This window comes from Haliaeetus leucocephalus, unplaced genomic scaffold (assembly GCF_000737465.1).
Source record: "Haliaeetus leucocephalus isolate CR32 unplaced genomic scaffold, Haliaeetus_leucocephalus-4.0 Scaffold189, whole genome shotgun sequence".
Classification (NCBI taxonomy): domain Eukaryota; kingdom Metazoa; phylum Chordata; class Aves; order Accipitriformes; family Accipitridae; genus Haliaeetus; species Haliaeetus leucocephalus.
This window is the reverse complement of record NW_010972625.1, coordinates 1060334-1074567: the sequence shown is the minus strand read 5'-3', so window position 1 is coordinate 1074567 and position 14234 is coordinate 1060334. Positions and strand designations below refer to the sequence as shown.

Sequence of the window (14234 nt, the reverse complement as noted above, 5' to 3'; positions counted from 1 at the left end):
CATGTATCACTTTCCCTTCGCGCCCGCACCCGCCATTGCCTTCCTAACACCTCCGGGGCCCGGCTCCCCTCCCCCGGCACGGAGGGAGGGAAGGGGCGGGGGCCTAAGGTCAGCTCACCCCCCAGAAATGCCAGGGTCAGGCAGAACACCAGGCTATGAACACTCCAGCCCCAAGGAGACCCGGCACAGGCACCGGCCGCCTGAGGTGCAGACAAGGGGCATCCTCCCATTGTCCTGCTCCGGCTGGGCACAGGAGAGGGAAAGACAGATAGCAGGGTTCAGCCCACTGACATTTCTTAAGCGCCTGTCAGGAATTTCAGAGTATAACCTTTGCTCTGGGTTTTTATTACTTGCCCCTTCTGACCAGGGGAGAGGGCATGATGCAGTGTGCACACAGCTCTGGGCTGGGCCTGCTCCTCTGGAGCTGGTGCCAAGGTCCCTGGCAGCTCAGGAGCCAGCACTGCTCAGCTGCTTGAAGCACTTGACTGTCAGTTGCTTGGTGTTCCCATCTCCAGCTCCTCGTCTTCCTCCTCCGACCAGCTCAAGCTGTCATCCGAGTCCTCCCCCTGCACTGCCCTGGGCTCCTCTGCATTGGCAGCCTCCCTCTGCTCGCCATGGGAGTATGACCTGCTTTGGGGAAGCTCCAGCCTGGCCCAGGAGCCAGGGCTGGCTTTGCAAAGCATGATCTCCACCTTAGTAGGGACCATGCTCACAAAGCTCTTCTCTATTTCAATGACCTAGAGAGAGGGAAAGGTGCAGTGAGCTGGGCAGGGGAGGGTGGGCAGCACACACTCATCCTTCCCCTTACTGGCAGAGTCCTGCCAGAGAAGAGAGGAGAAGTCTCCTCTCCTCATGAGCCAGGAGACAGAACAGGATGAAACCTGGGCTCCAGCTGAGCTTCACAGTGTTACATCTAAGCAGCATTGCAGTGCGGGTACAGAGCTCAGCTAGCCGCAGCCACGTGCATGGCTGCGGTACAGCCCTCTCCCCACGGCAGCAAGCTGCACTGAGACACAGGCGTACCGACAGTCCATGCTCTGCTGCCCACCAGTGCAGACAGCACATGCCAGAAATAAAGGCAAGAAATGCACATGCAAATTCCTGAGTCTCACTGCTCCTCCGCAGCCAGCAAGCAGCTGAGAAATCAGAGCGAGTCTCTCCCCTCACACCGCTGCCTGCCCACAGGCACAGCAGGATTGGAGGAGGAGACAGGAACCTGCTGGACCAAATACCCTTTGGGGCAGTCTGGGACCAAACCCAGAACACCTACAGAGCTGGCAGTGACGTCCAGCTCTGCTCTTAGTCCAGGATCGACTGGTGTAGCCACCAGAAGCCTCCAAAACAGCCCTCCTCACAACCCCTAAGGCATTTCCTAGCAGAGATGACTGTAAATGCCGGTATCTGGCCGACCTGGCTCCCAGACGATCCCAACAAGAACAAGGCAGCACTGTGGCAGCATTTAAAAGAGAGCAGCCAGGGTGCCTCAGGTAGTGCAGGGCAGTCAGATGGGCACCGAGCCCAGGCACCGTACTGGCATTGCTCCCATGGGGTGCTACCACTATGGGATCAATAGAGAAAAACCTAATTTCCCCATCAGCCTTTGCTGCTATAGAAAACTGGAGCTCTGGAGATAAACGGGTCCTCTCTGCTGCGACAGCCATGGTGGACCTGTGTTCTCTGCAATGCTTGAAGAGCTGGCAATGAATCACACCAAGGGAGGGACTATGAAATGACTGTTTGTTCCACAGATGTGCCTGCCAGGGATGAGACAACGTCCCAGGTGCCACAGCATTTCTATGCAATAATCCAGTCGAAGTCTGCCTCCTGCTCCATGCATAGGAAGGACTGTGCAGAAATTGCAGCAACAACCATTTTGCTGCCTTTTCCAAAGTCTGAGAATCCTGACTCCGCAGAGGGTCATTTTCCTTACTGGGAGCCTGTGTTTGGGGCTGCAAACGCTTCTCCCAGAGCACAGGCTGCCTCGCAGCATTGCAGCCCAGCCCAGCCCAGACTACTGGAACAGGGAAATCAAAGTAAACAGGATCTTACCCCCCAGAGATCCAGTTCTGCCTGGAAAATCTTACTCCCTTCAAAGATGATATGAACTTCAAGCTGAAAGATCAACAGAAAATTATCTGAGTGGGTAGCACAGCACTGCCAGAGCTCTTCCCCCAGACAGTGCAGCTGCCTTCCAGCACTGCAATGTATCGCAAGTCCTGGCTCCAGTTAACGGTCTGGTGATCCCCTTGGCACCTGGGAGCATTTCACCCCCTTCAGAGCATGCCGAGATCACCTCTGCCACCAGTCAAAGAATTAATGGCCCGCGAAGCTACCCGCTGAGGCTGAAAGCCACTGAGCCAGAGTGGCTGGGCAGATGCTGCTGCAGCAGTGAAGCCGCCGGGCTCTCAGCTCGGGGACAGCAGGTCAGCACTGCCAACCCCAGCTGCAGCAACAGACCAAGCAGGCCATCAAAGAGTGCCAGGCACCCGGCCAGCTCCTGGCTGTTGGCTCATCAAAATCAGGTGCCATGAAAGCACGCATCCACAGCCCAGCTTTGCCGGCCCCACTTACCACAGTGTGGTTGGCTTTCACACTGCTAAGGGCAGGCAGGGGGTTCTTGGCATAGACCGTCACCACCACCTGGCTGCTGGTTTGGTGCCAGTCCTGCCGGCATGACACCGCCTTCTTGTCCTGCCAGGGAGAGGAACCCATCACGGCACAGCATCTAGCCCAAGCACACCCCGAACAGAGGGGATGTCTGTGCTGGAGGATGTTCCTTTGCACATCTCCTTCACAGAGTGCCAGCTGAGGTCGGCATCAGCTAAGCAAGATCAAAACTTGCCTTTCATGCAGGTTTTTGAGGGGAGGTTGTTCATGAGAAGGTGGGCAGCCCCTGCCAGGCTGTCCCATGCAACACAAAGCACCTGTGCTGTGCTTGGGGTTGCTCCAGAAGGATGCGTTAAGACCAGATACATCCCCTTCTTGTTCCAGAGTCACTCTGCTGTGCCCAAGCTCATAGGTGCTGTGCACAGTCAGGAAACTTGGTCTAGAGGACAGTGCAGGGGCTGTTGCTAGACATGGATCATGCCACCATGCTAAATTTGGGAGACAGATGAGCCCCAACTGGCCACATTTCACCCTTCTCCCACAGGACCCCCACCTCATCCATGCCCCAGGCAGCTTTGGCCCCACCAGGCATTTCTGAGCATCACCAGGAGACAGACTTCCTGCAGCCCTCAGCATTGCCAGCCAAAGAAATGCCCCAGCAGGAATCCCAGTCCCAAACTCAGGTGGCAATTAACACAAAGCATCTGCATCACAACATCACAGTCCATTCACTGCAGCCTCCTTTACATCTACTAGATGTTTTCTGCTCCAGGACAAAGAACAGACTGAGCTCAGAGGGGGTTGCTCAGAGCACTGCTGACTCAGAGGAACATGACGCACTTTCAGGGATATCCTGGGCTGCTTTGGTGCAACTTTCCCAGCTCAAGCCTGTTTCCAGTCAAGAGCTTTCCTGGGGAAACTTACACACACACACACACACAATATTGGGAATTGGGATCTTCTCTGCATTATCCTGCCACACCATCATGTTGCTATGTGGATGAGGTCCCTCCTGGGAAGCAGTTGCAGAGGGAAAGCTTCATTAAAACCAAATTCAGTCATCTGTCAAAACTTTTGGGGTTTTTTTTGCATGGCTTTTCCCATGCTCAGCTGGCTGTCCCTGTACAGCAGCCTACAGTGCTGGCTACACCATGCCCAGGGCCAGCTCCTGCCTCATTCAGCTCATTGCACATCTGCCCATTGGGTGTAAGAGCTGACACTTTTTGTGAATGCAGGAGCAGCATTTTAAACAGCAGATGGGTGAAGATTAGGCGTTCAAACTCTGCATGGTCATCTGTTGGCAATTATGAAAATTAAGATAATTAAATGCAGAAACCCATGTGAATGCAGAGCAAGGGAAGGAGCACTCCTCAGGTGCCAGTAATGGCACTTTGCTCACACGAGTCACCCCTGCCAAGAGCCCCCTTACCCCTTTCCCTGTCCAGCAGTGCTGCCCGCTGCTGCAGCCCAGCTGCTCCAGGAAGGCACTGAAGTCTGTTGTTTTGACTCCACAGCAGCTCCAGTACTTCATCCTGGGGAGAGCGGGGTGACCTGAGCGGGGAGCGCCCATGGGAGCAGGAGAGGGGGACCACAGTGGGCTTCAGGGTGGTGGGGGAGAGGGCCTCGGAACCAGCAGCTCCCCCATGCACCTGTCACCCAGGGGGGTGTCACCCATGACTGCACCGGCCATGCTGCTGAGGCCACACAGCCTTGTGATGTGGCGCTTTCAGCTCTCAGCAGGGTCAGTTTGCTCCCCGGTAAAGGGTTGTTTCTTACCCCTCATGGAAGACAGGAACGCCAGGATGGAAAGTACAAACCTCTGTGTTGCTCTCTGGGCCCTGGTATATCTGTGGAGTGAGAAGCAGAGGAAAATTTTGGCTGTACCTCTGGCACAGCATGGCATGGCACAGCCAGGTGTCCACCCATCGGTGCCCATCCCTGCACAGGGCACAGCACGGTGCCCAACATCACCCTTTCACCAGGTCCAGCATCTGTGAGGACTTACTCTGGGACTCTGCCGAGCCCATGGCCTGGCACTGGTCCCTGGTCCCTGCTCCCTGCTGGCAGGGCAGCCAACCTGGCCTCACCAGGACCCCAGTGTCATTCCCATGACCCTGGCAGCAGCCCTTCCGTATGCCCTCTTCCAAACACAGCCTGGTCCCAGCCAGAGGCTGGGCAACACCAGGACAGTGGGCAAGTTTGGACACCACAGAAACTCGCTCCAAGGTGCAAGGGGGCCGTTTATTCATTCTGTCCTTTCCCCTCCTTCCCAGAGCATGTAAGTCCTATGTCCTTATCCATCTCCTGCCTTTTGCTCTGTGCTTGCTCCCCTCTCTGCTGCTTTCCAAGCATGCCAGCCTTCCCACAGTTTGGTCCCTCCAGCACATGCCTCAAGGCAGGCAGACAGTCCTACACATGGTGGCTTTGGGGCAAGACAGAAAGTGTGCTGTGCTGCATTAATTAAATGCAGGTGGGAATTACTCCACATGCATTTTACCTATATGCAATTATCCTCAATATGTGCTATATTTCATTGCAAGCAATTAGCAGCAGTGGAACACAAATGTGTAGGGTTCGGCGTTCGGAAGATCTCACGATGTCACGGAAAGTTAGAGGGTTAGTCGCAGCCTTATGATGTGTCTGTAATCCCACCTCCCCTTGTTACTATAAAAGGAATTGACTGCGCAATAAAAGGCGGAAGTTGGCGCTCACACTGTGTGTGTTATCTGTCTCTTTCCCTGGTCTGGGGGGTGATCAGTGATCTAATCGTGGCACCTTGATATGCGGCGAACGCTACACAAATGTACCACCAATCCAGGAATCTGGAAGCCTCTTGCAGAAACATGGCTGGGAGGTGACAGAGGCAGCCGGTCCAGGGACGGGATGAGCAGAAGCATACAGACCCGATGGGCACTGCCACCTCCCACCCCCCCGGCACCCTGCCCTGCAGCTGGTGGCAGCTGGGAGACAAGCCCCCGCGCTGGACCTGCGATGCTCCCAGCCAAGCAGCACAGACCATGCAAAGATGGGACCCTGCCAGGTACTCACCGCCTTGCAAGCTGCGTTCTTGCAGGTGGTGCCAGCTCTCACCTGGGCAGCTGCCTCCCCTGCAAGAGCAACACAGCTTCATCCTGGGGCACGTACTGCCCACACCTGCCCCCAAACCCTCCCTGCAGCCCCACTGCCAGCTCCCCAGCTTAGCACACACAGCCCCTGAGCACAGCCCATTGCAATACGCCTCTGAGACACAGCTCTGTGGGTTTGCAGGTGGCTGAGGACGCAGCACCCACCATCCTGCACTGAACCTGCCATGCAAAACCCCATGCTGAACTTGCCACGTGCAGCCCTGCTGCTGTCCATCACATCACCTCGTCACTACCTGTGCAACTGCCTTCAGGTGCCTCGTTCTTGGAGGACAAGTTCAGTTTCTCCAGTGCCTGCTCCAGAGACCTGGATACTTTAATTGGCAGCCGTTGTCTTGGCTCATCGGAGCTGGGAAAGAGCAGCAGCAGCAAAGGCCAAGTGGGGTTTTTTTGCAATTTAAGTGTCATTGCCTCTCCTGAGGAAGCAGCAGGGCAGGACATGTGCAGAAGAAGTGGCACAGCAGGGTGACACTGTTAGCTGAGCCCTTCTCACCTTGGTCTTTCCCGCTGCATCTTCTCAGCTGATTTTGGTCCTTGGATGATAAGCTCCTCCACTGGATTAGCCTTTGGCTTGTCTGAGGTCTCCTCTTGGCTGAAAGACTCAGGGGGCTTCTCCTTGCTGTGAAACCCCTTTGTGCATCCCTGAGGAGCAGAGGCAAGCCTGATGCCTGCTTTGCCCTCCCTAACCTGGCGGCTGCTCCCAAACCTGCGAGTTTCTGTGCTCTGGTGGCTCTGAGTCCTGCAGGGATGGGCTCTGACACTGCACCAGAGCAGGGACTGCGTCTGCAGGGATTCCCGGGGACAAGACAGTGCTGCCAAGCATCACCAGAGCCATGGCAGAGAGGTCTCAGGTCTGCTGCACCCCACCCCAGCCTGGCAGCTGAATGGCAGCAAGAGTCTCCCTCATGTCCCTGGGCCTCTGCTGCCTCCTCCCCTCCACCGGGACTGTTCAGACATTCACATCTGTGCTGGCACTTGGGGCATTTGTGTTCATCCTGCAGGATCCTGGTGGGGGATCCCAGCCCCTTCTGGCATCCTTCTCTGGGAGCACCCGCCCTGCACTTTGGGAGCAGCACCCTTGCTTGCAGGCTCCTTGGGAGAAGATAGGAAATCCCTGGCCGGCAGGGCAAAAGGGGCAGCCTTGGTGTGGGATGGTGATGGGACAGGACAGGGCAGGGCAGGGGCAAGGAGGAGAGGACAGAGGAGTAGGGGGTGCATTTGGGCTGGTGGGTCGCTCACCTTTATGGAGAGGAACTCGGAGAAGTCTGTTGTGCGTTTCTTGCAACAAGACCAGCCCTACGCACCAGGAGATGACAAACTGGTTAGGTGTGGGCAATACTGCTGGGCACAAGGTCCCTCCCTGCAGCTGCAGCCCTGGCTCCTGCCCCACTCACCTTCAGGGCATCATGGAAGATGGGGACACCTGGGTGATACAGGCAGGAATCTGAAAAGGGAAAATCAGGCAGAACCTTTGAGGAGGAGCAATCCTGCCCACAAGCCACCCGTGATGCCCAGCAGCTCCTGAGCCAGCTCCTGCCATACAGGCTGCCTGTGCTGGGCTCAGCTCAGCCCTGCTTGGCAGCTCAGGCCACGGCATGGTGGCTGAGGCTGCAGACCAGGAAAGCAGCACACATTCCCACTCACCCCAGTGCAATGCAGACAAGCCCACTTACCCCTGGCATTGTGCTCAGGATCAAACCTCTGCCCACAGCCCTTGTTGTAGCACAGCAACGCCATAGCTCAGGTGTACTTGCGGTGTCCTTCACTCCTTCCACAAAAATCCCATCAATCTCATCCCTGCCTGTGATCCCCCCCTCTGCTTCCCAGCAGTTTCCAGCCCAGGCACTGGGAGGTGGCTTTGCCTATCTTTGGAGGCAGCAGGAGGAGGTGGCTGGTAACTGGAGAACAGGCTAAAGATGGACATAGCAGCTTGGCAGCTGACAGGACCCAGCGCCCAAGTTATCTTGAGAGGCATTTCTGTCCTGCCCCTGCAAGCCGCAGAGGAATGGGTGCTGCAGGATGGCTCCGCACCTGGGGTGGGCAGAGGACCTCGCAGCGCCTGCCATCCCACCAGTGTCCAGCATGGAGGTATTGCTGCCATCCTGGTGCTCATGCTCGCTCAGGGCAACTTGCGACTCCTCTTGACCAACTGCTCTCAGCTTCTTTAGCTTTTATAGAAGCAGCTGAAAGTTTCCTGAAAAAGAAGGGAAGAGACTTCCCAGAGTTCCAGGGCAAAACCTGTGCTGATCTCCCCCAGCCCCAAAAGGAATGACCATCTGCTGACAGAGGCACCAGCAGACCAAAGCAGTGTATGTGGCCAAGACATCCTTTGATGCAGGGTCTCGTGCAACCCAGGGATGAAATCTGTCCCCTGGAATATCATTGTTGTCACAGAAGAATACAAAACGTTACGTTGGCCACCTGTACCCAGGAGGGGTTTGCTCCCTCTCCCTGCTCACATTCTGTAGAGGAAAACCCTTGGGTCCCAAACAGGAAACCCTCCTGAGATCAAAGGTTTTACTTAGTTCCTACAAGCATCTAAAAAAATATTATTTCCTTTTTGTTGTTCCTGTTTGCAGACACAGCTGTTTCCTGGGTGCTGCCCTGACCTGCTGGAGCACACAGGAACTGGAGAGTGTTTCTGCTCAGGAACCAGGTTCGACATAAGCCTTTGGCACTATCAGACAGCACAAAGGGCAGATCCTGCAGGCAGCAGCTGCCCAGGGAGTCTGCTCTGGAGGGGAACCCACAGGGTCCACTGTGGCTGATGTAACCCCATCCCTGTCCTATGATGTTTGTTTAGCCTGGTTAATCCCCCTACAATAGCCTACAGGATCTCCTGACACCCCAAGAGGATCTCCAAAGTCCAGAGTTAGGACAAACCCTTTCCAAAATTCTGGAGCTCACCAGGGAGATGACTCCAGACTCATTTCACACTGCCCTGCTGCTCTACCTCCAGCTTAGTTCTGCCATCCCCACCTTGAGACACCTAGGCCAGCAGCAACATCAGGCTTTTCTCTGTCATCCTGTTAGCAAGGAAGATGGCCCTGCTGGAGGGGAGGACACTTACCACCATCACCATCAGGCCTCCTTATACCTGGGTAGCCCATGTATAAACCCACATCCAACCAAAAAGCTAGGAAGGAAATGTGAGGGCACCGGGGAACCATCAGCACGAGCCACGTGGCTTCAAGCTGATACCTCCCTCAAAGGACTGCAGTGCCTCAGGACACAATAAATGACCCAACAGTCCCAAAGGTGAGTAAAAAAACACTGCTGGCATCCAGAGCCTCTGCTTAGGCGGGAGGGATCACTTGGGACCCAGGAGGCCAGGCAGAGCCCTCTGACAGGGGAATTTGTGGTCCCCGCGGTCTGAGCAGAGCTATAGTGTTTCAGATCTCCTTGTCCTTTCCATGAGCTGTCAGCAAGGCTGCAGCTGTTGCCATCTCCATGCCAGTGAGAATCTGGAGCTCAGGTTACCTCGCACGCCTCAGAGGAAACACCAGGAGGATGCTGTGGCTGACCCACACGCTGAGGCTCATCGCAGAGGGACCAGCAGGTAGCTGCGGGGACTGCAGTTGAGCAGAGCCTCCTCAGCACCTGAGGAGCAGCAGCACTGCTCTGCCCTCACTCCTCTGCTGCACTGCTGCAAATGTCTGCATGGAACGAGGTGGCTCAAAAGACAGAACCTACTGGGAACACAGCACAGTGACATACTGCAAATTGGAGTGTCCACAGCTCCCGGCCCAAGGGGATGCTCCCCAGGGAGGAGAAGGTGAGGGGGTGCAGCCTGGAAGACAGACACGAGACATTCACCATGAAACAGTGATGAGCTCCAGGGGAACTGCTCAGTCAGCCACCAGCAGATTCAAGACCCTGCTAGAACTGGTGCTTTAAAAATTACGAAAAAGAGGAGATGAGGTTCAGGTGATGGCAAAAAGCATGCTGTACTGCACATTCATCACACAGTGTCTAGTTTGAAGCTGTGGCTTCTGGCAGTTGCATTTGGGCCACAGGGTTGCGTTGCTGAGTCCAGCCCTCCTCCAGGGCAGAGCTCCAAGTAAAGCAGAAGTCACCACATGAGCCAGCCAAGCAGGGACAGTCATGACCTACACCTTTGAAACAGCTTGCAAGGAATGGGCCAGCTGAGAATTAAAAATAAAGCCTGTTTGGTTTATGTGCACTTAACTTGATATATAATAGAAAAAAAGGAGGTAGAAAAAAAGGACCAAATTATTCTCAAACCCAACTTAATGTGTTTGCCCTTGAACAATCAGGGTCAGTGAAAAACAGCCCCCCAGAGTCCTGGGGAGAACATGCTGGATGCCTGTGGGGAGAGAAACCCAGCTCACCCCTGACCCTTCGGTCATCCAGGATGCTCTGAGGAGCCCGGGGCAGCCAGAAGGGAGTGCATTTCTAAAGCATGGAGTAGCTCCAGCACACAAAAGACTGTTCAGGAGAAGGAAAATCCCTGTCATACATATTATTGCTGTGTATGCCACACAAAGCTAGTAGGCAGAATTCATGTTTTAATTACTTGGGAAATAAAATCTTCCCCACAAGAGTATGTACTGAGCAATTCTACAGCAGAAGTTCTGGCCGGCTGCTCTTCTGACAGCACTGCTCAGGGGTTACATACCGGCTGTTGTCCAAGAGGTCTGCACTGATTGTACTCAACAGCTCAGAGAACAGGTTTGAAAAAGACGAGAAAACCATCAGAAACTGGGATGTGGGCAATCTTCATCTCTCCGTTCAAGAACACTGCCCTCCCGCTGCTTGGGTTATTACAGGGCTATTGCCCCAACACTCTGGTCTTACTGAACAATTACACCTTCACACTGGAATCAGCTGCTCAGCTGATGGGGATTTTCTCCCTGTAGTTCAGGCAATGTCTTGCTCCCAGAGATAATTTTGCCTCCTTGGAGCTTAGCTGCTGAAAAACTGCACGCAGTATTCCTCCTCAAAAAGTATACGTCGGTCCCCAACAAGTAATCAGTCCAAAAAGAAGAGAGTTCAGTCTACTCCTAAGACTCAGGTTTTTTGTCATTAGCTGGCATCCATGATAAAAACCTGCTGCTCGAAATAGCCCGAACTGATCGGGAGTGTGGGGTTTTTACAGGTTTTCCTTTTGAGGGTCCTGTTCCCTTAAAGCACAGTCACTATGAGCTCAGGTAGAGCAGTGGCCAGACTGTAGTGAGATAGTATCCCAAAGGTAGTGTTGTGCCTGGCTGAGCTCCCTGCTTTCTTCCTCTCCTTCTGGATACCTCTGGCACTCAGGTGACTCAACAGTTAGACAAGCAGGTACCTGAGCCATGACCAAGACAGAAGAGGGAACGATGGCTCCTTTCAGCAAGGCCACAGGCAATCACATCTTCCTTCTTTCAGCTCCCAAACATAGCTCACTGGAGAAGTAGTTTAGCATATTCCACCACTTGTAGCTTTCTATGATAAATGACAGCTTCTAGACAGATGCGCTGTGCTAGGAAAAAAAGGGTATTTTTGTCTTCTGCTTTGATGTGACAAACTTACCTATGTACCGGTTGGATTTTTCAGATTTATCTTTGATTCTTGCAAATGCATCACTATTGTTTAAGGGGAAGCTGCATAAAGCAAAAGTTGTAACTTCTGATGCCCACAAATGACAGGTGTTTAAAGCTAAGAGCAATGTGATCTGAACCAGACTGCTCATCAGTCCTTGGTCTGATATGAACTGATACTGCATAAGTGCATTTTAAACAAGCTTATGAGATATGACAACGAAAGGCAAGGGTGTCTCTTCATCATAGTCAAAATACTTCATCAGTCTGCAACTACGTAATAGCCCAGTGATCTGGAAAAGCATGCAGAGGAAAGCATTCCCTTCTGCACACTGGCCAAATCTCAGCACATCACAACAGTGCTTGTGCAGAGTCCAGCCTCTGGAGCTGCACTCGCTACCTTATCCAAGCAGTGCAAGCACTGACAGCAAAACCCAAAATGCTTCAGCAGACTCCAGCACCTGGAAGTGCTCTGGCGTGAGGCAGCCTTGCTTGCTCCTGTGGCCAGCCTTAAATGCTTCTGCACTACAAGCAGTCCCTGGTGCTATTGCCTCCTGCTACCTGCCTCTGAAAACCTTAGTAATGGTTTGCTTTACAATTTCCTTACTAGAACTTCAGCCACGTTTTCAGTTTCCTCCTTTAAAGCAAATGAGAATAGTTACCTCTAGCATTCACACCAGAGTGCAGTTTAAGTTTTCTTCCTTTGCTGATGCTCAATCTTCAATTTTCACCTTGTACCGGTCTTGTTAGATGGACTTTGAGCAGTGCTAAATCCCTCCTTTCCCATGATTTTACACACCCTGTTACTATATCCCTTTTCTCACAGGGAAGGGCATTAACCAGACCTGTCCTTATCTTACACTTCAATAGGACTGAGGTGGCAGCAGCAGAGCACTGTTGAACATTTGAGTTCTGGTGTCTCCCTAAGGCAGTGACTTCTTTTTTGACTGCTCACTAACAAGCAAGCCAGCTGAGCAATGGGCAGTAGAATGAGAGACGATACAGACACCTGGGTGCAACTTCACAGTTTCTTCTCCTAATATCTCACACTTTGGAATTAAACAATGTACTTACCAAACACCCATGGCATTAGTGAATGTCTGCCAGCCATGTTCCAGACACAGGCTACAAGAACAGATGCATCCTCTCCGGAGGGCAACAGAAAAGTTAGTCAGTGTTCTCTCCAACTTATTTGAGATTTGCAATATTTAGCTATCCTAGCAAATGTGCCACATGAAAAAGATCACCAAACTCTTCATACTGTACATACAGGTAAATCACAATCCCCCTGATAATCACCATATCACCTCAGCAAGTCAGCTACTAGTGCTGATGCTTTCAAATGTGGAAAACAAAGCAAAAGAAACAAGAGCATCAGCTACAGTCTCTCTTTGATACAGCTTCTTATCAATCATTCTATTCCAGTCTAATTATAACCCATCAAATGACAGGGGTAAACCAATAAAACCTCCAGAGTGATCTTTCCCTACTTACAGAGTACCTACAGGACCAAACCCTAATTTTTTAAGGTTATTGCCTTGGTAGCATTAGGCATCTGAAAATGTTTTCACCTTTCCCATTATTTCACAAGTCTGTAAGGCAGCTCCTTTTGCTCTTCGGCTGCAAGTCTTTCTCCCTCTTTCCCACCTAAATTTCTTTCTAAGCTTCCCCCTCTGGTCCCCCCTCCCCAGTTTCAACTCAAGAGCTTCAGTGCGAGAAAACTCACAGCAGGCTCCTGTCCCTACAGATTCCCTCATGTATTACACATAAAGCATTACTATTGCCACTGACAGTTACGAGTCCTCCACTTCCGGCCCCAGCAGAGGCATTCAGAGCTCTGCAGGAAGGTCTGCATCCCAGCTAGAGGCAACTGCAACACAGGGCAGACACAGACAACTTTGTCCTATGCAGGTGAGACACGAATTGATGAACAAGTCTTGTGTCTTGCTCTTCTGCAACCAAAACATAGACACATCCTAGGTGCATCATGATGTCCTTTACTGTATTCTAAATGCTGAAGTTGGAGGTCTCATTCCAACACACAAATAAAACTCATTATGTGACAAGGAGAACTGTTAGAAAATTCTCAGGGGTTGAACACCCTCTATAAAGCAATGCAAGAGCAACTTTTGCACCATAATATGAAGCTTGATTTACTTCAATCCATATGTACATATTTTTATTCAAAAAACAGAAGAGACAACACACTGTTGTGGTTTAACTCAGGCAGCAACAAAGCACCGTGAGGCCGCTCCCTCGCTCCTACCCCCCTGTGGGATGGGGAGGAGAAAATATAATTAAAAGCTCCTGGATTGAGACAAGGACAGGGAGGGATCACTCACCAATTATGGTCACAGGCAAAAAAAGGCAATTTCATGTATTACCAATAAAATCAAAGTAGGATAAAGAGAAATAAAAACTAAATCTTAAAATCCCTCCCCCCCCCTCCCCGTCCTTCCCGGCTCAACTCCACTCCTGATTTTCTCTCCCTCCTGCCCCCCAGCAGTGCAGGGGGACAGGGAATGGGGTTGGGGACAGTTCATCACACGTAGTCTCTGCTGCTCCTTCCTCCTCAGAGGGAGGACTCCTTACTCTTCCCCCTGCTCCAGTGTGGGGTCCCTCCCATGGGAGACAGTCCTCCATGACTCTCCAATGTGAGTCCTTTCTGCGGGCTGCAGTCCTTCAGTCACAGGCTGCTCCAGCACAGGCTTTCCCATGGACTCAGAGCCATATTTGGTCAGGGGCATCCCCCTGCTCCAGGGGCGGACACCAGCTGCAGGGGCATCTCCTCCAGCACACCTCCTCCCCTCCCTCTTCACTGACCTTGCTGTCTGCATAGGGATTTCTCTCACCTTCCACTCCCCTCTCTGCTGCAGGTTTCCCTTCTTAAATATGCTCTCCTAGAGGCACTATGACCACCGCTGATGGGCTCGGCCTTGGCCAGCAG

At 52.7% G+C, this 14234-nt stretch overlaps 1 protein-coding gene across 1 annotated transcript; it reads right to left on the bottom strand.

Annotated features, from left to right (window-relative positions):
* Positions 1 to 488: 488 nt before the first annotated feature.
* On the bottom strand, positions 489 to 8150 carry ITGB1BP2 (integrin beta 1 binding protein (melusin) 2). Its single transcript, XM_010565310.1, has 11 exons — positions 7424 to 8150; positions 7145 to 7194; positions 6990 to 7046; positions 6244 to 6392; positions 5987 to 6099; positions 5656 to 5714; positions 4384 to 4454; positions 4037 to 4139; positions 2572 to 2691; positions 2050 to 2112; positions 489 to 737 (listed from the first exon to the last, which is right to left on the bottom strand). The coding sequence occupies exons 1-11, from the start codon at positions 7485 to 7487 to the stop codon at positions 489 to 491; spliced, it is 1098 nt and encodes a 365-aa protein (XP_010563612.1). The 5' UTR covers positions 7488 to 8150.
* Positions 8151 to 14234: the final 6084 nt, after the last annotated feature.

Coding starts and splice junctions, on each gene's coding strand:
- ITGB1BP2 (XM_010565310.1), bottom strand. CDS start 7,487: ATGGCGTTGCTGTGCTACAACAAGGGCTGTGGGCAGAGGTTTGATCCT. Junction 7,047..7,144: donor TCTTCCATGATGCCCTGAAG/GTGAGTGGGGCA, acceptor CCTGGTGCGTAG/GGCTGGTCTTGTTGCAAGAA. Junction 4,140..4,383: donor GTTCCTGTCTTCCATGAGGG/GTAAGAAACAAC, acceptor CGCTCTCCCCAG/GATGAAGTACTGGAGCTGCT.